The sequence below is a fragment of the Cavia porcellus genome, unplaced genomic scaffold (genome assembly GCF_034190915.1).
Source record: "Cavia porcellus strain 051 isolate PalLab524CR breed Dunkin Hartley unplaced genomic scaffold, mCavPor4.1 scaffold_38, whole genome shotgun sequence".
NCBI lineage: Eukaryota > Metazoa > Chordata > Mammalia > Rodentia > Caviidae > Cavia > Cavia porcellus.
The window spans coordinates 6,430,800-6,444,320 of NW_026947521.1; the positions used below are offsets into that span (position 1 = coordinate 6,430,800).

Consider the following 13,521-nt stretch of genomic DNA (forward strand, 5'->3'; position numbering starts at 1 on the left):
AGGCAGGGAGCCAGGGGCAGAGCGTGCACAGAGTCCAGCCACAGGAGGGACGCTGGGTGGAAGACGGAAGTGCTGCCATTTTCCAAACACCACTATAGCTGGGGACTGGCTGTGCTGTAAACCTCATTTATTCTGCTCTGTGTATGTCAGATGGGTGCTTTGGAGTAGAAGAAAGCCTGAGTAAAATAGACATGAACACCGGCTCAAACAAGCACAGAGCTGTGGCAGACCCCAGAATTGGGTGACCTAGTAGCTCAAACAATTCATCAATGGATTATTTTGTTTTTCTGCTGTCTATAGACCCAGTTTCATTTTAAGGACTGTTCTTATTTAGGATTGCAAGGACCACAGGCATCCTTGTCTGTGACTAGTTGGAGAAGTTGACTTCTTTTCAGAGCCTTCCAGGAAACTTCTTTTCCATTCCTTTGGCCCAAACTGCTTAGGCCAGCCCACCTGCAAACCAATCACTGGCAAGGAATTCAGATTCCGGGATTGGCTCAGACTAATTCTCCCTGGCACTCATATTGTCCCAGGGCTGATATATGCTTAAGAACTGGCTTATATTTATTATATGACTTACTGACATGAAGGAAATGTAGCAAGTTTTACATAGTAATAAAATATGTAATACACTGAATCATAAATTCCATATAATCAATTGATTTAATGCATTAATAGACAGTTGCCAAAATTTGCTAACTACAGATGCACAATAAAAATAACTCCTATAACCTAGTATAAGCTATCATAAAATATGCTAAAATTAGCATATGTTAAATGAAAATAATTAAAATCCTATTATAAAGTCAACACAAGATATGTGTGAGGTATATAAGAAGAAAACTGCTTTGATGGGACCATGTCATAGAAGACAAATGCATGACACAAACGTGCTCTGGTGGGGACATTACTTCTTTCCTTGGTAATCTACAAATCTAAATCAACATGGCGCAAATGTAATTAAACTGACACTGGGAATTGACAAAATAATTCTAAAGACAATGAGAAAAAGAATGTAAGAATAGTGAGGAAAGTTTATAAAAGAGGAGAAGGGTGATTTTTCTTACTAGATATCCTAATGCATTATGTAAAGTTCTAACAATGAAAACAAGTTCATAGGAATGCAGAATTTGGCATATTTAATGTTACATATTGTGCGGACTTTTGTGAAAAAGTCAGCTATTACTTGGTAGACTTGTGTGCATTCCTGTGGTGCTGGGGATTGAAGCCAGGGCCTCACATGTGCTGTGTGTATGTTTGACCACTGAGCCACACTCCAGTATGGTGGAGATTATCAATGAACTTGATAACTACGGTTTTACTTCTCTGAACTACATCATTTGCCAAAATCTTCACATGGGTTAAAAATTCAGAGTAATACTAGAACTACAAAGGTAGTAGGAGCAAATATTTGTGAATCTCTCTTGTAAACTCAGGATGAGCACTGGCTTTCCAAATTCACTATGGAGGAGACTCTGAATGGAAATTCACAGATCTGACCGTGTAGAAAATGCAATGACTGCTTTTTGTTTGTGACACTCAAAGGGATTGATACTCTTTTTAAAATCTCGATACCTTAGGATGCAAAAAGCAATAAGAAAATGATGAATGCCGACAGAAAAAGGAACTGGAAAGAAAAAAGTGTCTAATTGGTTACACATGGGGAACTGTAGTCTTGGTGATAGTCTCGGTGGTCTATGCATAAAAAATTACTGCAAATTTAGTGGCTAAAAACAACACACATTTATTATCTCACAGTTTCCGTGAATCAGGACACTAGGCCAGGCTGTACTGTATTCCCTGCTAAGAGGTCACGGGCTGAGGTCCAGGTGCCAGCTACATTCATTTTCCTGTGCAGGCTTCACAAAGGAAGGATTCCGTGCTCCTTCAGGCTGACGGCTGAGTCTGTTACTCTGCAGCTTCTTTTGGTAACCTTCCCCAGCTGCTAACTCTGCCTCCTCTTATTTCTCTTCCTCCTCCCCTTCCTGTTCCTCCTTTTCTCCTTTCTCTTCCCCTTCTCCTGTTGCCCTCCTCCCTCTTCTCTTTCTCCACTGCTTGTCTAACTTCAAGGAGTAAATTAAAAGAGCTCACCTGATTAGATAAGGCCCACCTTATCTAATAGAGGGACAAGTCAGGCAGTGAACAGGGGTTGCAGAGACCACATGATGGGCACCATGGAAGGCCTGGCCACTGCCCTTGGCCCCAAGACCAAGTCATCACACTTTCATGGCAGCAAAGGATGGAGGTATCCAGGCCATGCACAAGCTAATGGAGATGCCTTGAAATATCTCATCCAAGCACAGAGAACATAGCCAGGAACAAGACAGGCATGGTTCCAGCCTTGGGTCAAGGAGTAGATGCCTCTGCCATGCATGTCTTTCACCAACTCCTTGAAACCAGCGCTGACCAGACATATGTGCCCCTGCCTGACTCCATCCACTGGCTTCTTGTCCACAGCCAAAGTTTTCATTATTTTGTTGTCCAAGAGGAGGTTTACCTAAGAGCGGGGGTTTCTTACATCTGCTCAATGGAAAACCAGCACAACCAGACATATGTGCCCCTTCATCCTATAAAATTGGTAGACAACACAGGCTCAGGATACACTGCTGGGTCACAAAGCCTTTGGGGCCAGGGTGCCTGGCCACGGGCAGCAGACAGAAACTGGAACCTGACTGCATGTCTTGGGGACCTCTGGGCTCCTTAGGAGTGGAGAGATTGCCAGTATGCATTTCTACATATGTGTGCATTGGAAATAAGACCTCTATGTTCATAAGTGAATCTCAAACTTAACTCAGTACTATTCAGACTAGCAAGATGCAAGACTGATTTGCTAATGTACCTAAATCCTTTGCCATTAATCCCATGAATCATACATCTCTCCTCTCGAAGCCAAAAATATGAATATTTTAGAAAAGTGAAGAATCAGGAAAGTAAAGCCTCGTAATGGAGACCAAGTGGGAAAAGTCAAAGCACATTCGGAAGGTTTTAAAAGGGCCTTTTTCCTTCACCCACCTGCATTTACATGCACGTTACATTAAACTCAAGAAAATGGCCTTGCAGAACAGAGGTTTCCCCTTAGCTGCTGTCTCTAGAGATAAGGGGCTCAGGAACTTGGAGACATATGTGCCACTGTGTCTCTAAATATAGCTTAAAAATCAGCAAAACCACACTGCACAATGGAGGACACCACCAAACCTCATCCATCTTCTCAACTTCAGCTGAGATTCTTGGTATAAATCCTCAGTTTCTTTGCTTTCTTTTTTTTTTTTTTAAAATCAGTACCAGGGATCAAACTCACAACCGCGTGCTTGCAAGGCAGGCACTTATGCCATTGAGCTAAATCCCCAACCCCAAATCCTTAGTTTCTAAAGTCAAAGTTGCAGAGTTTTCCAACCTGTAGTTATCACTTAGTGGGACGGGGAGGTTCCCTATTTTCCCAAGCAGGTGGATAATGGCTGTACCTTTAATTACCATAAAGTGCTTTTATGGACTTTTTATCTTTCTCCTAAGGAGCAAATTTCTATTTCTTGAAACCTGCTATTGCCTTTTAAAATGTAAGGGTTTTTTTTTCTCTTTGTGATTCTGGGGACTGAATCCAAGGTCTTCATACTACATCCCTAACCCTTTTTATTTTTATATTTTGAGAAAGGGTCTTACTAAATTGCTGAGTTACCCAAGCTGGGCTCAAGCTTGTGATCCTCCTGCCTCAGCCTCCCAGAGTGCACTACTTTACCAGATAAATATAAGCCTTTGAGGGCAAGTACTATGCTTATATTCCTGGGCCTAGAAGAGGCCTACACAATCATGCTCAATAAATGGCTATTCAATACCAGGCATGGTAGTACATATCTGCAATTCCAGTGCCTGAAAGGCTGAGGCAGGAGGATCATCATGAGTTTGAGGCCAGCCTGGGCTACACAGTGAGTTCAAGGCCAAGCTGAACTACATAGTGAGACTCTGTCTTTTAAAAATAGGGTATTCAATTAATAGTATCCAGATGTCCTACCAAGTGCTTTCTATGTAGGTGGCAGACAGCTTTCAAGATGACCCCCAACAATAATCCCTGCATCCTGTTATTTTTACCTGGGTCATCACCTTCACTGATTAATACGACAAGAAAATTTAGCAATCATAATGGAATATCATTACTAAATTTATGTTATAAAATACTGTAGCCTTTTTTTGCCTCTATCTGTCTCTGTCTGTCTATCTGTCTGTCTCTCCATCAGCCTGGATACTACTTTAAATTCAAGCTAATGAACTGGTATACATGCTCAGCTTTTACACCAGAAAAAGCCTCAAACCAGAACTACCCCCATCAAGCTAGTCCATGACTCCTGACTAAAAAAGCCAAAACAAAATAAAAGACCTACAGGGTAACATAATAAATGTCTCAAGCTGCTGCCTCAGGGGAGCCATTTGTTATGCAGCACTAGGGAACTAATACATAATCCTACACATGCTTCACCCAAACCCTGTGAGGAAGGCATCACCTTTTACCAAAGAAGACTCAGAAGTTCCCTGTGATTAAGGTGCTTGTGAGAAACAGCTCAGTTAAACACAGAGAAACTGGATACAGACCCAGGGTGGCACCTGCTAGCTCACAGAGAACAAAAACCATCACATTTCTCTTGCTCAAATAAGCCTGCCTTAGGCCTGTCACTCTGTTACCATTTGGGATTTCAACATCTGGTAATCATAAGAGTAGCGATTATTAAAAATATACCAAGGGAAGCTGTTTACATAACCCATAAATGTTCAAGGTTTCACGGTCATGGTTTTCAAATAGAGAAATGACAACACATGGGGAGGAACAGATAAGTTGAAAAGAGAATCTAAAAGTTAAAATCATATGTGGGTGCTTTTAGTATTAAAAATAAAGTCCTGTTGGCAGCTGTTGCTAACAAGGTAGGGCCATTCCCATGTGCAATATTTAGAAAGGCAGAATGTCTTATAATTGTTCATTGAGAACACAGATGAGCTTGGAAAACATGAAGCGGGTTCTAGGAAAACCTGTAGCCTGAATTGAAATGGGGGAGGGACCCCCTAGGAACAGGGTTCTCAGGCCAAACCTCCGTGACCTTTCAAACATTCACTAAAAAATAGTGCAAACCCAGCTTCCGCACAAGTTCCAACATTGTGGGGCAGCTATGGGAAGCACTGACCACAGGCAGTACAGGAAGAGCAGGGAAAAGGGAGGGATGAGCAGGTTAAACTGCACAGAGCAAGCAGCTGGCTCGAGTTCTGGAGTCCGTCAGCCCAGGTGAGAGAGACTGAGATGTGAGACACGGGTCAGCTCTTGGTAACTCCTAAGTTACAGGACTAGCTTTTCTGACTATTTTTTCAAAGGGAATATCAATGAGAGGACTTAACTTTCCTCATCGTCGCAGGGTCCGGGTGTACTGTATACGGGTTTCGTTGAGATTAAATTCACATGGTCTGAATTGACCTGTCTGAAGAGTAAAATTCAGAGTTGGTTTTTTGCATATTCTCACACTTATGCAGCTACAGTCACAGTCATTGTACATAACCACTAGTGGTCCCTCCCCATTCTTCCTTCCCAGCCCTAAGCAACACTGGTCTACTTTCTGTCTCCGGATCTGTCTACTCTGGACGTTTCATATAAATGAATCACACGGTGCAGCAAGTACAGCGATCTTCCACCTGGGATGGTGTTTTCAGGTCTCCTCTGTGTTGAATTGTGTATTCCTACCTCAGCCCTTATTACTGAATGACACTGTACTGTGTGGATATGTCGTATTATCAGTTGATGGGTTTGGGTTATCTCACTTTTTCAGGTGTTAGGAATAACTCCTAAACATTCCTGTACAAGTTCTTGCAGGATGAGGGTTTCATTTCTCTGGGGCAAAGGTCTATAGGTGGAATTTCTAGGTCATAGAGTACATGTTTAATGTTTTGAAGAACCCCAGACTTTACCAAAGCACCATGACGACTCTCAGCAGCAACACATGGGGGTGCCAATTTCTTTAAGTTCTCATCAGTACTTGGCTGGAGGCAATGTGAACACTCAAATTGACTGTAATGATGGTTGTACAATACTGCAAGTTACCAAAAATCACTGAATTGTATAATTAACAGGGTAAAAGTTATGGTGTGTAAATTGTATCTCAATAAAACTGTTGCTAAAAACAGTCAATTAACAAGTATAGCAAATTTCAGAAAGCAGGAAGGATAACCGAATACAAGTGGTCTGAGAAGGTTTCATGGGTAAATGCTCTGTAGTTCATTCATTCACCATTTATTGCTCACCCAGAAAGTGTGCAATGAGCAGAACAAAGGCCTTGAAGAATAAAGCATAGTAAGGAAGTAGAGAGAGCAGAAAGTGGAAGTGAATCATGTAGGAGACGAGAAGAAAATCATTCCAGACAGGAAGTACAGACAGTACAAAGCACCGGGTGGCAGAAGACCTCTGCATTTGAGGAACAGTGAGAGAAGGAGATAGGTTGACCATCCAGGCCAAGTTGGCAGTTGCAGCCGTGAAAAGAGCTTTGGATTTTACCCCTGGCTAATGAGAGAGTGCTGAGTAGACACAGTGGAGGTGATTTATGCTTTAAGAAGATCATTGTTTGTTCTGTAGACTCTAGCGGAGACTGAGAGCCCACCTGGGAGGCTACTGCAATAGTCCCAGTTAACAGGTGAGGATGGTGTGGATGTGGGTGGCAGCAGGAAGTTAGAGCTAGCAATAGATCTGGGTCAGATTTTAAAATGAAATGTTTCCATTTATGTTTCTATCTGCTATCCGATTGGAAATTGCAAAAGCAGAGGATTCAAGCTGGTGACCTGATGTGTTTTTCACAGCTTTACTGAGCTGTGCTTTAGTCAGCTTTAGTGAGGTGAACTTACCTATAGCAAAATCTACCGACTGTAAATATGTGATTTGGTAAAGGCATACAAGGCTGCATGTACTACCTTCATGATGCATAACACTTTTACCTCCCTAGAAAGTTACCTCCCACCCATTTGCCATCGGCCTCTTTCCTGTCCCTACAGTTTGTCATGTAGAGGGAGTTGTGCCTCTTTGATTCCTGGCTTCTAAGACAGTGTTCTGATTTTCGTCTACATTGTTGCATGTATGAGTAACATGTGCCTTATTGGTATACAATAGCCTGTAGTTTGTTAATTCATTTATCAGTTAAATGGGTGTTTGGATTATTTCAAAGTTTTGCCTACCATAAAGTAAGCTGTTAGGATCATCTGAGTACAATTTAACTTAGGCCTACAGCTAACTCATCAAGCTGGTGTGTGGTAGGACAAATCAGAATATTCAGTTTCTATTTTTGACAAGACTTCAGAGAACTGATAATAGTCCAGGAGGATGAATGAAGTTCACCATTGATTCTGTAACACAGTAACACACATTAGAATCAGAATATTTTTAACTGAGTATGTGCTAATGGATAATATGATGGATGGAATGAAAGGCTTCACACACCTTATAATTTTACAAGCTTTCAAATTTTCCTGATGAAGACTTTTCCTGTTTTATGCATATTATTCAAACACCAATTGTACTACATCTTAGCAGATTCCACTTTAGATTATTCATAGTATTGTCTCAGTTTCTTTAGAATTCTACTGTTCTTTTCTACAGTCACTTTGAACACATGGCATTAAGATCCTCAAAGAAATAATACTAGCTAAACAGCATTGGCAATTCATGAAACACTAAGGAAAACCACTTGAAATAATTTCTCTTGGCTTCTAACTTTTACTAAGGTTTCTTCCCTCACCACACTTCTCACTAAAATCTCATAATATGGAACAAGTTGTCTCAGGACATATCTACTCAGCCACTGCAATCAAACCCAGTTTCACTTGCCATTAGTTAATGGTTTATCAGTTAAATGGGTGTTTGGATTCTTTGATTAACAAGCCACTTACATTTGTGAAGGAATTCTGACATAATAAGATATTTTATTTTAAATGAACCACATTAGCTAATACATTTCATTTAAAATCTCTAATTTTTTGATGGTGGTTCTACGTTTTTGGGATATTGTGGTGACTGCTTATCTGTTAATGTAGACATATATTGTACCTTTTTTTAAAGCATGCTTATGCAATACATCGCTATCCAATTCAAAACAGAAGAATTCCTATTATATTATTGTTCAGCCTGTGTATCGGTGTCACTTCTTCTTCTGCCAAATTCTGCTTCTGCTGGTTCCCTTACATGGGCATAGATACTAAATGTGCACCCCAATAATGTCTATGTACCTCGAACAGTCTCAGAGCCTGCTCCCAAGAGAAGGAGGAGTGTAGGAGTGGCCCAAGAAAGCAGGTGATGTGAGGGAACTTGGAAGTAGCATAATGGTTTACTACACTGGCACTGAGGACCTCATCACTGCTCAGAGCTAGAACAAAGGCATCCCTTTGCACAAGGTGATGGCCCAGTTGTAAAACATCTCACTTGCAGTGGATTGAGATGATTTGCTTCCGGAAAGGAGTGTATTAAGACAATTGTGGAACATGGGTGAAATAATAGCTACAAAAAGAAGGGCCTGGGGTGACAACTGTTAAAGTCCCCTAAGACACTTTAGGGAAATACTATAAAACACTAGAGATGACTGACAGGTAACTGAGAACCATGTATAAAACTTAGCAAACCTCCTTGACAACATGCAACAGGGAAAACTTCAAGGATTTTGCCTTTAAGTATCATTTTCCTTTTAATTTACCAGTATTGTCCCTGTAGAAACCAGATGGAGCCTAGAGGAGGGAGGCAGACAGTAGAAAATACAACTATGTGTCAGCCCTGTGGCAGCCAGCCCTCCAATGCTGGTCTTTACCAGAACAGAGAGAGATACAACCTTAAGTACCTTTTATGTAGACAGCTTTCTCTATCCCTGGGAGAAAACCAACCTTTGAAACAGTGTGTATCCACATGGAACAAGCAACAGTGTATATTTACAGTTTTGCCCTGTGGCTATGGTAACAGTCAGCATCTGTCATAACACAGTCTGTAGAGATGTGGACCATCTGGACACACTGAAGAACATGGCATTGATGTGTTACATCAGTGACATCACACTGATTCAGCAGATGGACACAGGGTGACTGGTACATTAGAGGCCTTCACCTGACACATGTGCTTTAGAGGGTGGGAGATGTACAGAGGGGTCTGCCTCAATAGGAAGATAAGTTTACAAGTCCAGAGTCAGGGGCGCGCCAGGACATTCCATTTGAAGAAAAGGACAAATGATTTCATATTGCACTTCCCACCATGAAAAAGGAATCCTGAGGCCCCAGAGGCCTCTCTGGGTTCTGGACACAATGTATCCTATGCCTAAAAATACTGGCTCAGCCTGTATAACTGCTACACAGAGGACCATCAGCTGTAAGTGGAGCTCAGAGTAGAAAAAAAATGCAACAGGCCCAGGTTGTGGTGTGGCCAGTCCTGATACTTGGCTGTTTGTGCTTCCTCAGTGCCACTAGTATTATAAAATGCTGTGTAAAGTTTATGGCAAACTCCCCTGGGAGAATCGCAACAAAGCCCCCTGTACCATTAGAGCAGGGCCATACTATAGAGATTTATGGACTTTTTGGAAAATATTCGTAGTGTCCTATTGCAGTGGATCATAGGACATAGGACTTCAGCGTTATCCATCAAGAGCTAGGTTTTGTCAAACCCAACAAATCACATGAGACAGGCAGCAGCAGTTTTATCTTAGGGTGAATGGGTACATCTGGGGCTGAGCACAGTGATGATCAAAGGGCACAGCAAGATGCACAGGTTGGCACCCTGGACCCTGTATCCACTGCTATGTCTTCCTTCTCCCTCAGCTCAGACTTATAGCTGTAGATAGGATGGATCCCTTACAAACTTCTGGCTAGCAGAGAGAAAATCTCATACGCAGTGTACAGAGGTTCTGTGAATTCAAGCAAGAATGGAGAGCAGCTGCATTACAGCCCCACTTGGCAATGGTGAAGGGAAACTTTGTGAGTAGAGCTTTTGGATGTGCGCTTGGCCATCTATTCGTGTGGGCAGAGAAGTTTACAAATTAGTACTGGTAAGGAGTGTAGTGATGAATGGACTACTTGGCTCACAAGTGGCCTGGAAGAAGATGGAGGACAGGAGATATGGGATGGAAGTATGAAACTAGATATGTGGATTGGGGGCAAAGTATGAAGATCTTTGTATATCACATGTTAATGCCCACCAGAAAGCCTCTACCATGGAAGAGGCAGCAATAATTAGGAAGACAAAAATGTCTTGACCATTTAACTCAGCTCGACTCTGTCATCAGCCACAGTACATCCAGCAACTATGGTGGCAGAGACACAGGCAGATGAGCTTAGCAGCATAGGTGCCCATTAGAGAGGCTGGTCTGGCTTCTGTTGTGCTGAATGAGCCCCTGTCTCACAGAGGCAAGTTGAGCACAGTGAACCCTGCTATGCTGGCAGAGCGACAATTCATCCTGACAGGGCTGACTACATTCTGGGTACTGTTTACCTTTCCTTCCTGCTACACCTCAGTCAGCCCCACTGTTCAGGGTTTATCCAGTATCTGATTCACCAGCACTTGATCTCAAGCAACATTGCATCTGATCATGGTCCCAATTTGCTTTTTGCAATGGAGGTTTTAGAAATCAGTCCATTATCACAGGACTGCCTGAGTGAGTCATATGCTGTGTCATCCAGACTCTTCTGGACTAAAAGGTATTGGAATGGTCCGCTGAGGGCCCACTGCAGCGTGAAAGCAGCACTTTAAGATGGGGTTCATCTTCTGGGATACCACGTCCAATTTCAATCATATTGCACCTTGATGCAGCCCTGCAGGGTTAAAGACAGTCATCTCCAAAGGGAGGGAATCTTCCACCAGAAGACTCAGCAAGAATCCTATTGAGCTGCTGGCTTCCATAGCCAAATGGACATTTGGGTGTCTTATACCGGGGACCCAAAGACAAGAAGGAGTCACCATCTTGGCCCAGAGGACTCACTCAATGTCTCTTAGCACTTGTTGCCCAGTTGTGACAGCAAACAGACAAGAACAGTATAGCAACGCTGGCTGGGGGAGGCCTGGTGTTCAGGCCCAGAATCTTCCATAATTCCAGAGGACATGTGGGCAGATGGAGGAAAATCTAGAATCGATGACAAGGATACAAGAAGCACCAGTGTTGACACCCAGATAACAGTGGCCCTGGCTTAGTCTGTCTCACCACCTTTCTCTTCTGTTTCTACCAGGAATCCTGGAGGGGCTACTTCTGAAATCGACCTGTTGAGAGGAAAAGGGAGTTTTCCAAGCAGGTCAGAGGCATTCTTCAAGAGCAGGCTGTGGCAAATCTTCCTTCATCCTCCTGCTTTCTCCCTTTGTTTTCTCTTTGGACAAATATTTTTATAACTCCTCACTGAGCGGACACAAATATAAGCCTGGAATCCACATGTCCTGCTACCAAAGCAGAGTGGGAAAGGTTAGATGGGTGCTTATAGAGCTAGGCACAGTAGCATGCCTATAATTCCAGCAATGAGGAGGCTGAGGAAGGAGGATTGCAAGTTGGAAGCAGCTTAATGAGATCCTGCCCCCCGCAAAAATACAATCCTGTAATGTCAATGATTGTGTACATACATTGACTGGTGTTTGTGCTGCAAGCACTTGTCTATTCCTCTGTACCCATCTCTATGCTGCCCCTTCCCAAAGTCCGGTGCGGTGCTCACAGCAAATCTGGTCAGGCCGTTTCCTGTCACTGTTTCTCGGCACTGCCCTGCTCTTTTGGTGATCCGTCGCGGTCCTCAGGGTCCATGGGTTCGATGCCTCGGTCACGGGAGCCTGGGGGGTGCCAACTCTGCCAGTGAGGTAGGATTGGCAAAGCCTCTCCTCTGTTGTCATGGGTGGGGAGGCAGGGAAGGACGTTACTATATATCCCAAATTTTTGCCGGGTTTCTGATAAAATACTCTTTCTGGTTTTTCTTAAGTACCCTTCCCCCTTCTTCCACTTCCATGAGACCCAGTTTGAGTTCAAGGGGCTGGAGCTGAAGGCATCGCCGAGATCTTGGAGGGCGACGGGGCGGGGCAACGTCCGCGGCTCCCAGATTTTCCCCTACCGTTTACTGAGTTCCTCTTCCCCGGAGAAGTGTAGCGCAGAGGGGCAACGCTTCTACCGTGACAAGATGAGTGAGTAAATGAGAAGGGAGCGCAGGGGTGGCTTTTGTGGGGTCACAGGCGGCGCGGAGATGGCCTGGGCGCCCGACTCTGCGCCCCTTAGGGAACAGCTCGACAACAGCACCTGAGCACGCCCCCCTCCCCCTCGGGAAGCGGCTCACCTTTGCTCCACTTCCAAGCCCCGCCCCTAGCTTTCCGCCCTCCTTATTGGCTGTGCGTCCGCCCAATGGGCAAGTGGGAACTGCGAGCTCCGACCCCGGCCCGCCACCCGCTGTCGTTCGCGAGTCTCGCGAGAGTTAATCACCAGTGGGGTACTGACGCCTGGGTCTGGAGATTGAGGCCAAGGGACCACTGGCCCGGCTGCAACACAGACCATGTTCCGGGCGGCAGTTCCGGGGCGGCTCTGGCGAACCGTGAGTACAGACGGAGGTCGAGTGCGGAAGTTCCGATCTCGCTTGCAGTCCCCGTGAGGGTCTCGGGAAGGTCACCGGTTCCGCGTGTGGTGCGGGCGCAAGGCTTTGAGGCCTGTCCGGGACATGTTCCGGGCGCCTGCGCTGGTCAGTGGTCGCGGGCCGCAGCAACTTCTCCGCCCTTGGCCCCGCCCACCCGCGGCTCCTGGGCACTTAGGGATGCGGGGGTCCCGCGCCGGTTGACAGTGGGTCGGAAGGCCCTGGCAAGGTCAGAGCCCGGACCGCGGGATCCCGGAGTATCCACCCCCCGCCGGGAACCTACATCCAGGGTGGGGGTGGCGGGTGACCCGTACGGGCTGTGCAGGCCTACCTGCTTCTGGAGCAGCAGGTTGTTGGTTAAATTGCGAAGGCGTTGTTGATGGTGGCAGATGTCTTGATGCTTTGAGGAGTATCAAGATTCTAAATCCTCCAGCACAATTCTGTCTTCTCTTGGGAGGATTCATAGGACACAAATGCTGGGGAAGAACTGTAGGTGGGAACTGACTAGTTACAAGTCAATCATTTACGTTGTGGCTTCTGTACATTTTTCTAACCTACATTTTGGTTAGGTGAGAAATAGAACTGCCAAACTTAGGTAGTTTCCTGTTAATTTGCAATTCTTCCCTTTTTTTGGTGGGGGGAGCTGCAGTTTGCAATTCATGGGTCTTAGTGGGTGTTCATAGACACCCTTGTGCTTATTCCTTATTCTATAAAAAATACTGATTACCCTTCTCTTTAAAAGTTCAAGGTCACATTTTTCAGGTGTGAGTACTGTCGATCCTAGGAGATTTTCTTTTTCCTTAGAGGACATAGACATAAACAAATTAGAGTCTTTTTTTTTTTTTTTTGAAAATTCCAGGAACCAGAGCTATACTTGCCGGAGAATTGTTCTCTGCAGAAGTTGGACGGCACTTAACCTTCGTGGGCACCTTACATGTCTGATGTAATTGT

The 13,521-nt window shown here is 44.3% G+C and overlaps 1 protein-coding gene across 3 annotated transcripts in view; it reads left to right on the forward strand.

Annotated features, from left to right (window-relative positions):
* The first annotated feature begins 12,336 nt into the window (after positions 1-12,336).
* Positions 12,337-13,521, forward strand: part of Etfa (electron transfer flavoprotein subunit alpha) — a 61,539-nt gene continuing 60,354 nt past the window's right edge. Inside the window, exons 1-2 of one of the 3 annotated variants that reach the window (XM_063243535.1) lie at positions 12,402-12,534; positions 13,430-13,519. In XM_063243535.1, coding sequence (XP_063099605.1) covers positions 13,505-13,519 — 15 coding nt within the window. In that variant the 5' untranslated portion in view covers positions 12,402-12,534; positions 13,430-13,504. Of the gene's footprint in view, positions 12,535-13,429; positions 13,520-13,521 lie in introns of all 3 variants that reach the window. The other 2 variants (XM_063243536.1, XM_003463573.5) reach the window with 2 other exon arrangements.